The 18,251-nt window shown below is 54.1% G+C and overlaps 1 protein-coding gene across 1 annotated transcript; it reads right to left on the bottom strand.

Moving 5' to 3' along the window:
- Window positions 1–337: 337 nt before the first annotated feature.
- Window positions 338–16,392, bottom strand: FCGBP (Fc gamma binding protein). The gene is given in 21 exon segments (XM_078146237.1): window positions 338–525; window positions 666–934; window positions 1,566–1,771; window positions 1,774–1,948; window positions 2,064–2,263; window positions 2,621–3,200; window positions 3,693–4,264; window positions 4,768–5,335; window positions 6,455–7,062; window positions 7,194–7,470; window positions 7,472–7,768; window positions 8,420–8,748; window positions 9,037–9,178; window positions 9,363–9,562; window positions 9,899–10,478; window positions 10,706–11,298; window positions 11,714–12,281; window positions 12,687–13,291; window positions 13,653–14,223; window positions 14,937–15,286; window positions 16,365–16,392. Coding segments are annotated over 21 exon segments (7,728 nt in total). The 3' UTR covers window positions 338–515.
- Window positions 16,393–18,251: the final 1,859 nt, after the last annotated feature.

The following is an 18,251-nucleotide window of genomic DNA, read 5'->3' as shown; positions in this document are numbered from 1 at the left end:
TGGAGGACTCGTGACTTCTGGGACATGGTGAAGGCAGAGTTGTAACCAGGAGTCACAGCTTCAGGGGCAGATCATTTGAGTGAGAGGTGATACAGGAGTGGGCATGGCCCAGTTTCCCAGAGTCTGTCCCTCTCCTCCAAGGCAGAAGGGCAAGTAGGCCATAGGATAAGACGTCTTTTGGGAGTTTGCTCACAGTTTCTCCCCCTGGAATTTCCCTAGCCCTGGGTAAGGACCACGAGATGAGGTGTGGAGATAAAAGTCATCGTGGGACAGACAATGCTCTTTCTAAACTTATTCAATACCTTAGGGTAGAGGAAACACACGTTGACTCGTGGACTTGTTCTAGACTGTATTTAGAGATTTATTAACATTTCTCAGAAATGGTCTAATTGGGAGGAGGGGGTTTGTTGTCCCAACCCCCGCCCTCAGCCACCAGGCCCATTAACCATCTTAGGGGTGTGACGATGTCTCATGGATGTTGACGTGGTCCATGATGATGCAGGGAGATCCATGAATCAGGTAGAACTGGAAGAAAGACACTTGCTCAATCACCTAAGCAAAACTTAGTCTCTTTCTAGGCTTCCCCAGGAACCCCAATCCCTGCTTCCTTCAGAGACCCTGGTGTCTAGTCTTTGCTCCCCAGGGACCCCAGCTAAACTCCTCACCATGGGGAGAAGTCCTTGGCTTCCCAGTCCTCCAGGGCTGCAGTCCCTTTGGACTCCACGTCATTGGTCTGATCCCCATCAAAGTTCCCACAGGCACCCGACAGCTTCCCAGCATGGGCCTCATCGACCATCATGTCCAACTTCCCAGCTGGGCTGAGCCATACGTGCACCCCTCCCTCCTGACGCACTTGGAGGGTCCCATCAGCAGACTTGTGCACAGACACAGTCAGCAGCGCCTTATTGGGGAGGGTCGTCTCTTGTCCGTTCACCTGAGGGCCAGAGGTGAGAGAAAAGGGAAGGGCTGAGAAACTGAGGCAGAGACACACAGAGCAGCCAAGACTGAGAGAATCAGGGGACCAGAGACACTAGTGTATCTCTAGAGACGTGGGGACATTGAAAGGGACAGAGGACATTTGTTTAAAAAGGCAAAACCAAATGCCTACAGCTGGAAGGATCTCAGGAACCATCTAGTCTAAGCCTCTTTATTTTACAGATGAGGAAACCAAGGCCCAGGTAGGTGACATCTAGGCAGCTAGGCAGTGCCACGGGTAGAGCGTTGGGCTTAGAGTCAGGAAGGCCTGAGTTCCAATCCTTCCTCAGACACTTACTAGCTGTGTGACCCTGGGCAAGTCACTTAACCTCGATCTGCCTCAGTTTTCTCATCTGTAAAATGTGTATAATAACAACACCTACCTGTTGTGGGGATCCAAATGAGATGATTATCTGCAGAGCAAACCTTATAGTGCTATATAAAGGCTAGCTGTAGGGATAGGGACAGTGAAAATTATAAATGGAGATAAAAGGAGGGAGATGTGGGAGGATGAAGAAACAAGAAACACAGCGAAAATGAAGAAGGACCTAGATGTAACATTGCCCCAGGACCCCGAAGCAGCGGCTCACCCACACTGGGCCGTTTGGTGTCAGCGTGACCAGGCCATCTTGGAAGAAGACATGGACGCGCTTCACCGTCTTGGAGTCCTCGAGGCAAGGCTGGAAGTGGGCCAACACACGGAACGGGAAGTCACTTGTGGAGGCGCCATCGGAGCGGAGGGCCGAGAGCTCGAAGATGCCCGCCACCTTGGCTGAGAACTCCAGCCCATCAATAAAGTGTTGAGTTTGGAGGAGAGGGAGCAGATGCCAGGGCGGGCCTTGCTGCCCCTGGATCCTGCCTGCACCTGGCTCAGGCTGCCTGTAGGGCAGCTCGTGGCTTGACAGCTCAGTTGGCCTCCTGGAGCGCAGGTGCACTCTTGAGAGCAGTCCGCAGACACCAAGGATGAGTTGCTCTGTCGGCAGACAGACAAGGGGCTCACATGGAGCACTGAGGGTCCCCGGGGCCGGGGGCATTCTTCTGTGCCCCTTCTCCTGCCCTCCCCAGGACCCAGGTGTTGCGGGTCTTACCGGGAGGTAGCTGCCCTCGTGAACGCAGCCGCAGTCCTGGATGGGCACACAGACCCCCTGGGACAGCAGGAACCCCTGGTCACAAACACAGCCTTCAAAGCAGCGGGTGGTGCAGCCCCCTAGGCCAGAGAGCTTAGAGCAAGAAGCCTCACACCCGTGAATGCAGATTGAATACTGACTGTGAGCTGGGCAGCAGAGTGCTGAAGGAGAGAAACGTGAGTGGGTGAGGCCCAGATGCTCCTCCTGCCCCCCATGGACACCATGTGCAAATGGGACCCCAGGAAGCTTTTCTGGCCTGACCCATCACACTGGTGACTTGTATTGAGATTGTGGTCCACTGAAACCCCCGGAGCCTTTTCAGACGTACCGCTATCTAGCCCTGCCTTCCCACCTCGTACTTATGAAGCCTTCTTTACATTTTATAAACACATTCCATGTGATTACTCTGCATTTTTACCACCAGAAAGGGAAGAGCTATTTCTTTGGGTACTCCCTGTCTCACCATACCCTGCCTGGCATCCGTACCCTGCTCCAGATCCCTGACCACGGTTACTCACGACAGAAGGTGTTGTTCCTCCAAGGCTTCAGAGTGACCCCAGCGGCCTGGCAGTCTGCAGTGTAGGTGCCCAGGCTGCGGCACAAGCTGCTGGCATTGCCATGGTTGGCACACAGGTCATACACGCACTGGCGGAAATACTCCGAGGGGCTCAGCACGGCATGGCAAGCAGCAAAGGGGCCCTCGGGGTCTTGGAGCCGCCCGCAGGCTTCAAGACCTTCATAGGGAGCTGTCTCCTCTGCAAAACACACAGGGCAGCAACCTGCCTCTTCCCCCTCCCCACAGGCCCGGTCCCCGGGGCAGCCTGGCACGCGCCAGGCTGCCCCAAAGCTGTCCACATCTGAGGTCACGTTGCCACCTGGCAGGAGGAAGTCATCATTCCAATTGCTATTGAAGTCCCCACAGAGCCCGCAGAGGTGACCGTGGTAAGGACTGGGCACGGAGAGAAGAAGGTGGGCATCGCCATTGAAAAGGAGCCGCAGCCCCTGGGTGGTCTGCAACACCACATTCCGGCCCTCTTGTGTTAGCGTCACTGAACCAGCCTGCACAGGTAGGGCCACCAGCTCCCCATCCACAGTGATCTGCAGGTACAGATTACCATAAGGGCCATTCACCTCGGCTCCCCATCTCGGGAGCCCTTCCCACTTAATCCTGTCTAGACAAAGTGCGGGGCTGGGGGTCTGCTATCTACTCACGACCCATTTCTGGGCCTCAGTTTCCTCATCCATTAAATGATGGTCTCTGGGGCCTCTAGATTAAAGTTTTAGAACAGGGAAGGATCTAGTCTGGTCTCCTCCGGCTGGAGAGAAGAAGTGAAGGGTCACCTAAAGTCCCAGGGTTACCAGGCCCACAGGACTTGAGCCCAGGCTCATGTCTCCCAGGTCAATGCCTTTTCTATTGTATTGCACAGCTAATATCTTTTCAATCCACTCCTGCCCACTCGTTCTCTCTGAGTGTTCACCTATCCTTTGTGTCTTGGGTTCTGCTCTCACCCATGGGAAGGAGGACTCCGCCCTTTCTTCCTTTCCCCTCCACCCCAAGCTTCTATTCTGCCAGCCGCATGGGCCCCTCACCTTCCGGCCTCGGCCCAGGCCCACAGTGTGGCCACCCACGATCACCAGCAGGCGTTCCAGGTTTCCCTCGGCATCGTTGTGCAGGATAATGGTAAAGTTGTCATAGCCAGGCAGGGGCTGACACACTTGGGTGAGCACATAGGAGCAGGAGCCGTAGAAATCAAAGACCCGGCCGTCGAAGGTCACGTAGTGGATGCCGCTGGACACTAGACAGCGGCCACAGCCCGTGGGGTAGCAGGCCTGGACGCCAGCCTCCAGGCGGCACTCCTCATAAGGTCCACAGGGAGAGCCCTCGTGGCAGGTGACCACGCCGCCAGCGCCGCACTCACAGCGCTGCTCACAGTCCGCCCCCGGGAAGAAGGTCTCCCCTAGGGGGTAGTAGTGACCCTCGTGAAGGCAGCCACACTCCCCAAGAGGCACACAGGCATCCCCACTGAGGACAAAGCCAGCATCACACACACAGCCCTCGCGACAAGCCGAGACACAGCCTGGCGGAGCGGAGAGGTCCGGGCAGCTTCTGGGGCACGAGTCACCACAGAGCTGGTAGTGACTGTCGGCAGGGCAGGAAAAGGCTGGAAGGAAGGGAAAACCAGTTAGAGGAGGGTGAGAAAAAGGAAAAGGGGAAGAGGAGGAGGAGAAAAGAGGGAGAAGGGGAGGAGGAGGGGGAGAAGGAAGGGGAGAGGGAAGAGGGGAAGGAGGAGAAGAAAGGAGAGAGGGAAGAGGGGAAGGGAGAGAGGAAGGGGAGGTGGGAGAGGGGAGAAGGGAGTGAGGAGGAGGAGAAGAAAGGAGAGAAGAAGGGGAGGGGGAGAAGGGGGAGTGGAAGGAAGAGGGGAAGAAGGGAGTGAGGAAGAGGAGGAGGGGGGAAGGGGCATCAGTGAGGGGGCAGAGACAAAATGAGGGAGTCACGGGTGACAGAGGCAGAGAGCAGAAAAGATCCGGGGATTTGAGGTGTGTGGGGGGAAGACATGTAGGTCAAGAGAGCCAGGGGCAGAGGAGAACGTTGGGGAAGGAAAAGAGGGGTGGGTTCTGGGGGCACGTCCAAAGATTACAGTGGGCGGTAGGAGGGGGCTCTTACGGCAGAAGTCCGACCGTCTCCACTCCTCCAGCGGGGCACCAGCATCTTGGCAGACAGCCACGTAGGTGGCCAAGGCTGGACAGAGGCCGCTGGCATGGCCCTGGGCCTGGCAGGTGTCCAGCAAGCAGTTTTTGAAGAAGGGGGTGGGATCCACAAGGCCATGGCAAGAGGCAAGGGGCCCGTCAGTTGCCGAAATCACCCCACAGGCCTCGGGGCCTCCAAACTTTGACTGCTCCTCCTCGCTGCAGGTGTCTGGGCAGTCACTGGGAGCGCAAACACCGCAGTCGGCACTGCCTCCTACTTTCCAGCTGTTGCCAAAGGCCACGGGGTCATCGCCCGGCTGGCCACCCTTGGGAGTGAGGTCATTTTCAGGGTCCCCATCATAGTCCCCACAGAGCCCACACAAAGCGCCTTCGTACTGAGAGGGGACCCGCAGCCAGGCCGTGCTATCTCCATCGAAGGTCAGAGTCAGGCCGAAGGCAGTTTCTATCACCACATCTGAGCCGCTGATGTATGCCTGGAGACGTGTGTCCAGCTGGAAGGGCAGGGCCACCAGCTTATCATCCACCTAGGGGAAAGGGAAGGAAAAGGTGTGAGAAATGCAGATGGCCACCCTAGTGCGCATGGCGGAGGTCCGAGGTCTGTAGGGGTGGTCGGTATGACTGGTCAGCGAAGAGTGTAAAGCGTTGGGCATTCAGTGGAGTTGAGGGGAGATAAGCTTGACTGGCCAGTGTTTGGAGATCTGCTCTGGGGAGCGGCTCTGTGGGGGAGCGTCAGCGTGAGGTCAGCATCCCTAGGCAGTGTGGAAGCTCAGCTTGGGGTCAGCGTGGGAGAGTGAGTGTAAGCAGGGGGCAGAAGAGAGGTCAGCACAGCTGGTTAGCGGGACAGCACGTGGGTCTGGAGTGACCCTGAATGGCCTCCCTGAGACCCAGGTCTGATCACGCCACCCTCTAGCTCAGCATTCAAAGCCCTTTCCAGTCCCTTCCTATCTCACCTCTCCACCCTCCTTCTATTTCTCACCCCTCTCCAGCATCTTCATTCCAATCAGACTGGCTCCCTGAGCTCAGCCTTCCCTCTTCTGCCTTCTTGCGTTTCAACACGTTGGGTCCCTTTCCTGGCATGCATCCCTCATCTATTATTTCTTAAAATCTTCATCTTCCTTCAAGGCTCAGCTCCAGTGGCACCTTCTCCATGAAGCTTCCCTGATCTCCACCCCTTCTCTGGCCGAGTCAGTAAGTCTTCTTTCCGCCCATCAGATCAATGGTCATCTACTTACGTGTTGGGAGCTCCTAACCTTTGGACCCCCAATGGAGAGGCAGCTGATTGACCTGAGTTCCAGGCTAGCTGCTGCTAGGTAACCATGGACAGGTGGATTAACTCCTCATCATCCCTGGTAACTAGTTCTAAGATTAATGGCTAAGCTGGTTCAGGAGAGAGTTTTTATAGCAATGAAATTGAAAGCCAAAAAACAAAAAATCCCTCTAGTAGAATGTAAGTGCTTTGAGGTCAGGGATGGTCTGTTTTTTAGACTAAAGTCTCTGTATTTGGGTTTCCAGGGCTTGGCATGGTGCCTAGCACAGATATTGGTTGAAGGGAATTCAGGTGGTCAATGTGAGAGATCTGGGTCACTGGGTCAGACCCTATCACCGAAGGGCACCCAGGTTGGTACCCTCTGAATATCACTGACCTTCAGCTTGCGGGGGAAGGAGCTGCTGAGGACAAAGGTGTGGTTATAGACATGCAGTGTGACATCCTGGGTGTATGTGACAGCCTGGTTCCCACGGTGGGAGTTGGCCACGGTGACAAAGAAGGTCTCTATTCCGGGCTCGGGGTCAGTGCAGGTACCACTCAGGAGATACTCACAGGAGCCCTGGAAATCAAAGAGCCTCCCATCCAGGGTTGTATAATGGGGGTCGCCAGAAGCCTGGCACACAACGCTGCTGAGGGGGTGGCAGCCGCGGAGGCCGCTGGACAGGATGGCACACTCCTCGCCCGGCCCACAGCTTGCTGGGGAGCAGAGGAGCTCGCTTTTGTCAGGGTCACAGCGGCACAGGGACGAACAGCTGGCATCGGCCCAGAACTCAGCCCCAGCCTCGTGGTAGGTACCGTTCGCCCAGCACCCGCAGCCACCCTCCTGGGACACGCAGGCACTGCCACTCAGGATGAAGCCATCGTCACACTGGCACCCCTCGCTGCAGTTTCCAGAGCATGGTGGGGTGGGATTTGGTCCTGGGCAGCTGGGTGGACAGGCTGCACCACAGAGCTCGTAGTGGCTATTTTCCCCACAGGCATAGGCTGTAAGAGAGACGCAGGGATGGCATTGGTGGGAGAGTCTGAGCACAGACAGAGGGGCAGAAGGTAGGAACGGGTAGAGGCACTGGGGGGCTGGCTGAGCCTGGGTGCTACTGTCTCCCCCTCACACTCACGGCAGTTGGCTTGGGTCCTCCAGTCCCCAATGGTGATGCCAGCAGCCTGACATGCAGCTGCATAAGAGGCCAGGGCTTGGCAGAGGATGTCCTGAGAGGCACCCCCAAGGCAGACATCCAGCACACAGCCAGTGAAGAAGTTATCGGGCTTGATGTGGGTGTGGCAGGCAGAGAAGGGGCCTTCGGCTCCAGGGGCCAGGGGCCCACAGAAGTCAGAGCCCTGGTACTGTTCCTTCTTGTCTTCCTCACAAGTTGGGCAGTCCCCTTGGCACTCATCCCCAGCAGAAAGGATCCCACTCAGGAACCCGCCAGCTGCCACCCCAGCTGGGAATGGAGGATGCTAGGGTCCCGTTGGGAAAGGCCATGTCGTTAGAAGAGTTGCCATCAAAGTTTCCACACAGCCCACACACAGCCCCGTGGTAGCTGCTGGGCAAGGTCACTTCCACTCTCCAGTCCCAGTCATAGGTGACGCGAAGGCCAAAGTCGGTGTCCAGCACAGCTGTGCTTGGGCCTTGGGTCACAAAAAGGCGCCCTCCAGCCGTATTCACTGGAAGAGTGGTCAATATGCCATTCACCTGGGGGACAGTATGCAGAGGGAGAAAGAGACATCAGGCCGGGTAGCAGACTTCCTAGTCAAGCCCAGAGCCTCTCGCCTCCTCACTCCCTACCCCAAGGACAGCCATGCTTGGGAGAGAGAGAACGTTAGATCTGGAGTCAGGAAGACTCGTGTTCAGATTCTACCTTTTCAGCCTCAGTTTCCTTATCTGTAGAGTGAGGAAGTGCATTCAATGATTTCTGTGGTCTTTTCCAGCTTTAAATATATGACCCTATGACTCCAGGTACTGACTCCTCCACTCAAGAGAGATGCCCTGTGCACAGGGCTCCTAGGTCTGCGATAATCCCATGAATAATAGCTGACATTTCTAGAGGGCTCTGATTTAACAACCCTCTGAGGCACAGGGAGCATTCTCTCCATTTTACAGATTGGAGAACCGAGGTTCAGAAAGGTGACAGCACCAGAATTGAGACATGAACACAGGTCTTAACACACGAGTCCAGTCCTCTGTCCACCACGACTGGGCACACATCTCTATATCCCCAAGCCGATTCCACCGATTGCGTGCTCCAGTGTTGGAGGTCCCTCTAACCACTGCCTTGTCCTGCCCTGCCCGCAGCTCAGACAGCCAGTAGGACTGGTGGAACCTTACCCTCTGCCAGGCACTCACCCGCACTTGGCCAATTTCATCTTTGTGGATAGAGATGTTGGTACCATAGACACTGATAGTGACCTCACGCACGTAGGAAACGGAAGGGTTTCCCCTGTGCTCATTCTTGGTGGTGATGGTGAAGGCGGGGAGGCTGGAGGTCCCCCAACACAGGGCCACAAGGACATAGGAGCAGGTACCCTGGAAGTCAAATTCTTGACCATCGAAGGAGTGATAGTGGGGGTCACCCCACAGCCAGCAGGTGGCCTGGTAGTTAGGGACGCAGATGCCCTGGCCGTTCTGAACTTTGCACGTTTCCTGTTCCAGGCAGGTCACGCCCTGGCAGGGATCTGTGGATACAGAGGAAACTAAGACCCAGGCAGTCCCCTCCAAACCTTCTGGTCCTCCCTCTAGAGCCCCCAACTTTCTATTTCTTTTAACCACTCAGGCCTCACTACCCCTGGGACCTCAGTGTCCAGCCCTCAGCCTAATCCCTGGTGTCCGAGAGTCCCTCTGCCCCTCAGTTTTCAGGGTCCAGCCTCTAGCCCTCACTGAGCCCCGACATCCATCCCCCTGACCTTCCGGGGAGCCTGGTGAGTTCAGGGTCTCCCTCCCTCCAGGAAAAAAAGGCTGTTCACCTTTGGTTACACAGCTCAGGTTGCCTCCTGAGGGCTCACACACCTGGCCAGCACCACACTCATGGTGCTGGCAGACCACACCTTGCTCGGGATGGCACGTGCATTGCTGGGTACAGTTGTTGAGTAGCACAGGCTGGTTGGGCTGTGGAGGATGAAGGAATGGGGATTTCAGATCTACCCTGGGGAAGCCACAGCCCATTGCTATTTGGGCTCCCTCAGCTCAGAGGCAGCTCTGAGGAGGTGGAGGAGCCACTGTTTGGGGGGCAGGACTGGGCCAGGAGGTCTGTGGGTTCAGGGCAGCCTCTCCAGAGTAGCTGTGGGTATACCTCATAGTATCTGCCATCCACATAGCAGCCACAGTCCTGGACAAGTATGCAAGCCTGTCCGTCCGAAACGAAGCCCACATCGCACTGGCAGCCTTCTGAGCAGGTGCTGGGACAGGTGAGGGGCTCACTCAGAGCCGCACAGCCCAGGGAACAGGTGTCTGCACACAGCTCATAGTGACTATTGGGGGGGCACTCCAAAGCTGGGGACAGGGAAGGAGACAGATCAGAGTCGGGAGGTGGGAGGGAAATAATCTGGCTTCACCAGGGGTGAAGGGGTCCTCATCACCAATGTCCCGCCCGAAGGCCCGAGGCATGAAGAAACAGGACTGCGGCCTCTTCCTCACTTCTCTCACATCTCCCAGCTCTCTCCCTCTGTCTCCACCTTCATGGCTCAGTCTCCCTAACTGTAGCTTAGCCTCCCCTTCTCTCTGTCCCTCAGTTCTCCACCTGTGACCTTCAGCCTCCCTCTTTGTCCCCTCAGCCTGCTTCCTGGCTTTCTCAGGCTGCCCATCCTCCTCCCCGCCTAGATCACTCACGACAGAACTCGTCATTTCTCCAAGACTGGACAGTGCCGCCAGCGGCTTGACAGGCTGACACATAAGCGTGAATGTCGTCACACAGGATGTCCTTGCTGCCCCCGCCCAGGCAGAGGTCAAAGACACAGTCTTCGAAGTAGCCGCTGGGATTCACCAGGGCGTGGCAGGCGGCCAGGGGTCCCTCGGTGCTGGTGATCAACCCACAGTAGCGCTCCTGCTCGTAGGTTTCGGCCAGCTCGGGTTCGCACTCGGGCTCAGTGGGGCAGTCGGGATTACAGACGGGGAGGCAGGAGGAGCCAGGAACGGCTACTTCCCAGGAGTCTCCGAAGGCTCCAGCGTTCGTGGCCAGCTGACCGTCAGGCTTCTGGAAGTCGTCCTCCGGTTTCCCATTGTAGTTTCCACACAGGCCGCAGAGCTCGCTGTGGTAATTGCCAGGGACAGTGACCCGGACATTGTAGACGAGGTCATAGGCCACCCGCAGGCCGAAGTTGGTCTCAATCACAGTGTCCTGCCCGTTCTGGTAGGCTCGGACACGGCCACCGAGCAGAACGACGGGGAGGTTCAGGGCCACGCCATCTACCTAGGGCGAAGGAAGAGGGCCTCAGCGTCCACTGCAGAGTACAAGTCTCCCATCCCACATCCCACATTACTGCCCGGAAGAAAGGAAGATACCCAGTGGTAGAGGTTGGCCTTGGGACATGATAGGTGATGCCAACCATGAGTAGAGATGTCTTGCCTCCCTAGCCCCAACCCAAGGCATCCAGCCCTTCGCCCTCCCCTCTTTGGGAGCGCTGAGCTCTGTCTCACCTTGACCTGCCGTTGATCTTGTTCCAGTACCAAGGTGATGCCAGCCACAATGACAGTCACTGCCCGAGTGACGCTGACAGCCCCATTGCCCCAGGCCACATTCTCCATCAGGACTTCAAAGTCCTCTAAGTCAGTCTGAGAACTGCAGGTACGGACCAGGGTATAGACACAGGTACCCATGTAGTCGAATTTCTGCCCATCGAAGGTGGTGTAGTGGGGGTCCCCAGATGCTGAGCAGGTGGCCGAGCCCACAACCACACAGCCCAGGGCGCCATTGGCCACCTGGCAGTCTTCATGGGGCCCACAGGTAGAAGGCAAGCAGTTGACAATGCCCCCCTCCCCACATTGGCAGAGAGAGTCGCAGCCAGGGCCCGGGTAAAAGGACTGGCCCACGATATAGTATGAGCCCTGAAACAGACAACCACACTGGGCAAGGGGGATGCAGTCTTCACCACTGAGAGCAAACCCCTCATCACACACGCAGCCCTCCTGGCACTCTGACCCACAGCCCCCAGAGACGGAGACGTCATTGCAGGACACTGGGCAGCCTCGGGAGCATTCTTCATAGTGGCTGTTCACAGGGCAGGTCAGAGCTGTGGGACGAAAGAAAGGGTCACCCGAGGCCTGAGTCTCTCGCCCCCCTACGTCTCTGGGTCTGGGGGCCCGGATCCCCTTGGGTCAGATCTCTTAGATGCTCAGCTTCTGTCTCTCTGTGGATGGTGGTGATCATTTCTCCCTCGCAGAGCCAGGGTCATAGAATCACAGAGGTGGCCTTCCAAGAACCCCCAGGGACCATCTGGTCCAAACCCCTCATTTTGTGGAGAAAGACACTGAGGCCCAGGAAAAGTATAGTGACTTGGCCAATGTTGTACAGTATGGAGCGTCAGAGGCAGGATTTGAACCCAGATCTTTAGAGCTAGTAGTCTTCCCTTTACCCCATGAGTCCCTCCTAGTCTCCCTCCTTTCTTTCTCTTTCCCCAGAGCCCCTCCCTAGAGTTATTTACTCACGGCAGAATTGGTCACTCCTCCAGGAGTGGACAGTGGACCCAGCAGCATGGCAGGCAGCTACATAGGCAGCCAGGTTGTCACAGCCCACATTAGGCTGGCCTGGCAGGAGGCACCTGTCATACACACAGTCATGGAAGAAGCCCTCAGGGTCCACCTTGGCCTGGCAGTCCCGGAAGGGCCCCTCTGGGTCCTGCAGTAGTCCGCACTCCTCCATGCTCTGTAACTGCTGGGCTAGGAGGTCATCCAGCTGTGGGCACTCTCCCGGAGTGACAGCCCCACACCCAAGGATGGTCTCCTCCTGCCAGTTCTTCCCGAAGGCCAAGGCATCAGCAGTGAGGGTCCCATTCCGCAGGGTGAAGTCATCCTCAGGGTCATTGCTGAAATTCCCACAGAGGCCACAGAGAGCCTTGGTGTAGCTGACCGGAACCTGGACTTTCACCAGGGCGTCCCAATCATAGGAGACCGTCAGGCCAAAGTCAGTGCAGATCACGGCATTGGACCCACTCTGGAAAATCTGAACTTGGCCCCCAGCCGCCTGGTGGGGCAGGTACTGTAGCACCCCATCCACCTAGATGCAGGGGAAGGGGAAGAGAGATGAGACCACTGAGGCCAGAATCATGGGCCTGTCCGGTCTTCTTTCTGTGTTCCTGTGCTTTCCTCCAATTCGACGTTAGCTCCCTCAGGGCAAGGGGGTCTGGCTTTTTTGTTTTTGTTTTTTATTTTTGGTATTTCTAGTACCTAGCACGTGCCTGGCATGTGAAAGACACTTGCTGAATGCATGCATGAATGAATGAATTAGCCTGCAAGCTCCACCTCTGAGCAAACTTCACAGTGCAGACCCAAACCCAAGCCAAGAGCACCCCCACCCAGCCAGGGTTCACTCTTCACAATCACCCAAGACTGTGGCCCTGGCTCTTTCTGCTGTGCCCCATCCATCTCCTCACCTCCTCCCTCCCCCAACCCCTCTACTCACCAGGACCCTGCTGGGATACTCCCTGCGGACAGCAACTTCCACCCCTCGGGCTTCTAGGCGCACAGCCCTGGTGTAGGACACCACCTGGCTACCCCGGTGCTCATTCTCCACCAGGACCTTGAAGTCGGGCAGTGCCTTATCCTGGCCACAAGACCCCGTCAGCAGGTAGACGCAGGTGCCCATGAAGTCAAAGCGCCGCCCGTCAAAGCTGGTGTAGTGGGGGTCCCCCGAGGCCTGGCACGTGGCATAGCTGTCTGGGTAACAGCTGCGGAGCCCGTTCAGGACCCGGCAGCGTTCCCCTGCAGGGCAGCCCCCTGTGTCCTGGCATTGCATCTGCTGCGTCTTCCCATCGCACACACACTGCTGCTGGCACAGATTGTCTCCCCAGACCTTGTCTCCGGGGGCTAGCACGCGGTCCTGGTACTGACAGCCGCAGGCCGAGGTGGGCACGCAGGCGTCCCCGCTCAGCACGAAACCCTCCTCGCACACACAGCCCTCCACACACGGCCGGGCATCGCAATCCGAGGGGGCTGAAGCTTCGAAACAGGAGGCAGGGCAGGCATTGCCACAGGCGGAATAGAGGCTGTTAGACGGGCAGGTCATTGCTGCCAAGAAAAGTCAGGGAAGGTGTCAAGGTGTCAGCAGGGTGCCATCAAATGGGCTGACCCAGGCAAACCCTTAGCACACAGTAGGTGCTTACTACATGTTTGTTCCCAAACCTCCCCTTCCCCCCAAATTGGAGCTGGGGTCAGCGTGAGGTGATAGGCCCTCCAATCAACTTTCTAAGCCAGGACATGGCCCTTGTGGGAGCCTGACCTTAGGACCAGGCTGGGGCTGGGACTTACAGGCAGGAGAATGTCATTTACAATTCTGCCCACAGGGCTCTTCCCTGTCTTCTGCTGCCCTGCCCCTCCACTGGTCTTTCCTCTGTTCCCCCACGCCTCCTCATCACCCCCAGACACTCACGGCAGCCAGCGGGTGTCCTCCAGTCCCCAATGGAGACCCCCTGCTCCCTACAGGCTGTGGCATAGGCATCCAGGGCACTGCAGAGGCTGGGCCGGTCACCCCCGATGGCACACAGGTCATAAACACAGTCATCTAAGAAGGACTTGGGGTCCAGGATGTCATGACAGAGGGCAAAGGGGCCTCCTGCCAGGCTCAGTATCCCACAGACCTGGTTGCCCTCATAGTGCCGGGTCTGGTCGGGGGTGCAGCTAGGGCAGCCTCCCTGGCAGTCATCGGAGCAGAACTCGTCACCGTCACTCAGCTTCCAGCTCCTGCCAAACTCTACGGCGCTGTCGGCCTGCGTCTCATCTGGGGTGAGGAAGTCGTCCGAGGGATCCCCGTTGTAGTTCCCGCAGAGACCGCAGACCTCATTCTGGAAGCGGGACGGCAGGGTCACACTCAGCTGGGCATCCCAGTTGTAGGTGATGCGAAGCCCAAAATCCATCTCTATCACACCCTGAGATCCACTCTGAAACACCCTCAGCTTCCCGTCTTTCAAGGATACTGGCAGCTGAGACTTCTGGTAGTTGATCTGTGGAGGGAAGCAGGGATTGGTCAGCTCCGAGGACCCCCTCACATTTGAAGCCCAGCTCAGAGCCCTCCTCCAGGAAGTCCTCTAGGGTTACTCTTCCACTTTCCTTGAAACTGGGTCCTCTGAGGAATTAAGAGCTTGGGTTTGTACAATGAGGGCAAGGATGTCCAGAGGCTTCCCTCAAAGACAGGATCATGTTTTCCTGGCTAGGGAAGGGGACCATGTCTCCACTCAGATCAGAGGCTCCCTAGGGGCAGGCCTTATTGGCTGTATGTGGAAAAGGGAAACGACTTTGGAACCAGAGGATCTAGTTCTAGCAATTTCTCCTTGTGTGACCTTGAGCAAATTGCTTTATCTTCTCTGGCCTCAGTTTCCTTTTCTGTAAAATGAGATATTTGGACTAGATGACCTTTGAAATGCTAAATCTGAATGTATATATATCTATATCAGATTGCATGCTGTTTTGGGGAGGGTGGGGGGGAGGAAGGGGGAGAAAAATTTTAAACTCAAAAGCATATGGTAGTGATTGTTGATAAATCAAAATAAATTAATTAATTTTAAAAAATGCTAAATCTGAGACCCTGCTATGATCCTTCTTCTCTCTTCCCTTGCATCATCTGAAGGCTGGATTCAAAGAGCAGACCGTGGATGGGGTGCCAGGCACAGGGCTCTGACCAGTCCTTCCCACCCCCACGCCCAGGTGCTCAGCTTACCCGGGCAAAGCCCTGCTCCCCTCGAGCCAAGGACACCACCTGGCTGTAGGCACTGATGGTCACCAGGCCCACATAGGACACCTTGTTGCTTTTACGATGCTCATTCTTGGCCTCCACACTGAAGGCAGGCAGGGTGTCATCAAAGCCACACAGCTCAGATATGGTGTACGAGCATGTGCCCATGAAGTCATAGTGACGGCCGTCAAAGGTCGTGTAGTGTGGGTCCCCCTGGACCCAGCATGTGGCATTCGAGGCAGCCGCACACTCTGCTTTCCCATTCACCATCTGACAGCGCTCCTGGGACCCACACTTGACCCCAGAGCAAAATACCTCCGTGGCTGGCACAGGGACTGGGAAGAGACAGAAGGAGAAAAAGAACGAGAGTTGAGGGTCGGGGAGAGGTTGAGAGCCGGCCCTGGGAGGGGAAGAGATAGCACGGAGGTAGAGAGGCGTAGGGCAGAGAAGAGAATCTGGGGAAGGGAGCTTGGGGAAAAGAGGCTGGGGAAGAAATGGGAAGGGCGACATTATAGAAGGGCAGCTTCTTATAGGAGTGAGGCAAGAAACAGTCGGGAAAGGAGAAAATTGAAATTAGTTCTACAAGCATCAGTGTGCCTGGCACTGTGCCCAAGGCTGGAGATTGCAAAACCAAACCAGAAACAGTCCTTGCTGTGAAGCTCCTCATCCAGGTCAGGCGGCCTTCAGGCAATTCTTTTATGTCATGGACCAGAGGCCCTCTCCCCATCCTGGCTGTTCTCCCCTGGACACTCTCCAGATTGTTAATGCCCTTCTAAAACTATGGCACCCAGGACCGACCTGGTCTGAGAAGGGGAGAGCAGCAGTGCCTTGGAAGCTTTGCTCATCTCAGTGACCTCTTCTTAGCTGCCACATCTCACTAGTGATTCATATTAAGCTTGTGGTCCACTTGAACCCTAAGCTTTTTCTCAGAAAACTGCTATCTCACCAGACCTTCACCCTCTCATGAGGCATTTTCTTAGACCCTAGGGTAAGACTTTATATTTGTCCCTATTAATTGTGATCTTACTCAGTTCAGGCCAACGTTCTACCCTGTCAATGCAGCCCAACCTTCCTGGCTGCCACATCTCACTGTTGACTCATACTCAGCTTGTGGTCCACTTAAACACTCAGCTCTTTTTTTCAGATACACTGTAATCTAACCGCTCTTGACCCTGTTGTACTTGTGTGGGAATTTTTTAGAACCCAAATTAATATTTTACATTTCTTCCTATTAATGGGATAATTGACTATCCATCCTTCGCTAATTCTTGACTCCACCGTTTTTTAACTATCCTCCCCCATCTTCTGCAAATTTGATAAGTGATATTTGATAAGACCATCCACACCTTTGTATACACCATTGAGAAAACTGTTAAACCGAAATGAGGCCAAACACAGATCCCCGGGACGCACCAATGGAGACCTTCTCCCGAGCTGACATGGAGCCATTAATGACATAATGGCTGGCAACGGTCAGTCCGTCCTATCTCCCATTCCTGAGGGGCACATTCATCTGGGAAGGGTGACCAAGCTCCTGGAGCATCCAGGTGTTCCCTGCTAAGCTCGTGGCTTATGGGGCTACCAAGCCCCAAGCTTCCTGTCCTCTAGTCCGAGACTCATTCTGCTTGGCAGCAAAAAATAGAACCAAGATGAGGATTTCACCTGCTCTTCCTAGCTTCTCTCCATACCAGACAGTGCCTCTTCCTTTGGACTTCCTCTTCCCCTACATTTAGCTTTAAAAAATTTCCAAAATCTTTTAAATAACTTTTTAAAGCTCTTCTCACTTGTCTTTTAATTCTTAATTTTGACGTTCCTGACACTTATTCTTATAGTGTCGATCTTCATCCCCTTTCAGCTCTCTTTTACCTGTCCTTCCTTCTATATTGGTGTATGTATATACATATATGTGTGTGTGTGTACACACATACATGTACATATACACATACACATGTGTGTATGTATATGTATCTGTGTATATATGTATATGCAAATACATAATAATATATAAGCATCATTTAAAACATAAACTAAATATACATTATATATAATATAAAATATATTTGTATATTTTACAAATCTATTATATTATTTATAAATATATGTTACTTATACATGAAATATAGAAATATATAATATTTATATATAACAAGTATAGAGATATATGTTATATATAATAAATATACAAATATTTAATATGCATTTATTTAATATACATAAAATATATTTAATATAAAATATACATATATATTTTAATATATGTATATAAAAATCCATTAACTGGTGAGTTCCCTGTTCAGTCACATTGATCTCTTCAAATAACTCATTTTTTCTTCACTGGATTTTTTATCCCTTTTTTTCTTTTCTTTCTTTTGGTGAGGCAATTAGAGTTAAGTGACTTGCCCAGGGTCACACAGCTAGTAAGTGTTATGTGTCCTAGGCTGGATTTGAACTCAGGTCCTCCTGACTCCAGGGCTGGTGCTGTATCCACTGTGCCACCTAGCGGCCCCTGGAATCTTATTCTTAAGAGTTTCCTTTCTCTTCTGACCAGATATCCCCTGTGGAATTTTAGTCCACAGAATCCTACCTATCCTTCCTCTCAACTCTTTGAAACCCACTCTCTGAAAATCTAGGGTGGGCCGTGATGCTGAACACTGTGTGTGTTATCTGACTTAACTGCTGAGTCGGCTTTGTCTGTTTTTCTTCCCCTTCTTTTTTATTCTGTGTCATAAGGGGTAGGTAGCTCTCTGGTTAAAAGGATATATTGGGAAAAGAAGAGGCGTCAATAAAAATTTAAATTAAAAAACATTAAAAAAAAAACCGTCTAGGTTGCATGCCAGAATGTGCCTGGATTTCCTCTCTTTTTCTATCACAAACTCCAGGAGGCAGCGGTCAGTTTTTTATCATTCCTACCTGATAAGAATTCAATCCAATATAGAATTCTGCCTTATTGATTCCTCTCTACCTTTTGAAGGATCAAATAATCATTAAGGCAAGTTAAGAAGAAGTTTTTGTAAATGTCTATACAATTGAAATCCCCAATCATTACTAGACCACATCTATCTGCCAGACTTGGGATCTGCTTGCCAAATTCCTCATCTATTTCCTCTTTCTGTCCAAGTGGTCTGTGGTCCACTCTGACGAATTGCTGCTCTGGAAAAATTCATCACCTGGCGGTCAATCTGCTGGTGACGAGGAAGGATAAAGCAACACATGGAAAAAAGTCTGCAGAGATGAGGATGAGAAGGATGGGTTTGACCCTTTCCCACCACCACCACTAAGGGATGAGAGAGCCTAGTTTAG

Source organism: Phascolarctos cinereus, unplaced genomic scaffold (assembly GCF_003287225.1).
Source record: "Phascolarctos cinereus isolate Bilbo 61053 unplaced genomic scaffold, phaCin_HiC Scaffold_726;HRSCAF=1367, whole genome shotgun sequence".
Taxonomy (NCBI): Eukaryota; Metazoa; Chordata; class Mammalia; order Diprotodontia; family Phascolarctidae; genus Phascolarctos; species Phascolarctos cinereus.
Note: the sequence above shows the minus strand (reverse complement) of the source record. Positions and strands in the feature narration are given on the sequence as shown.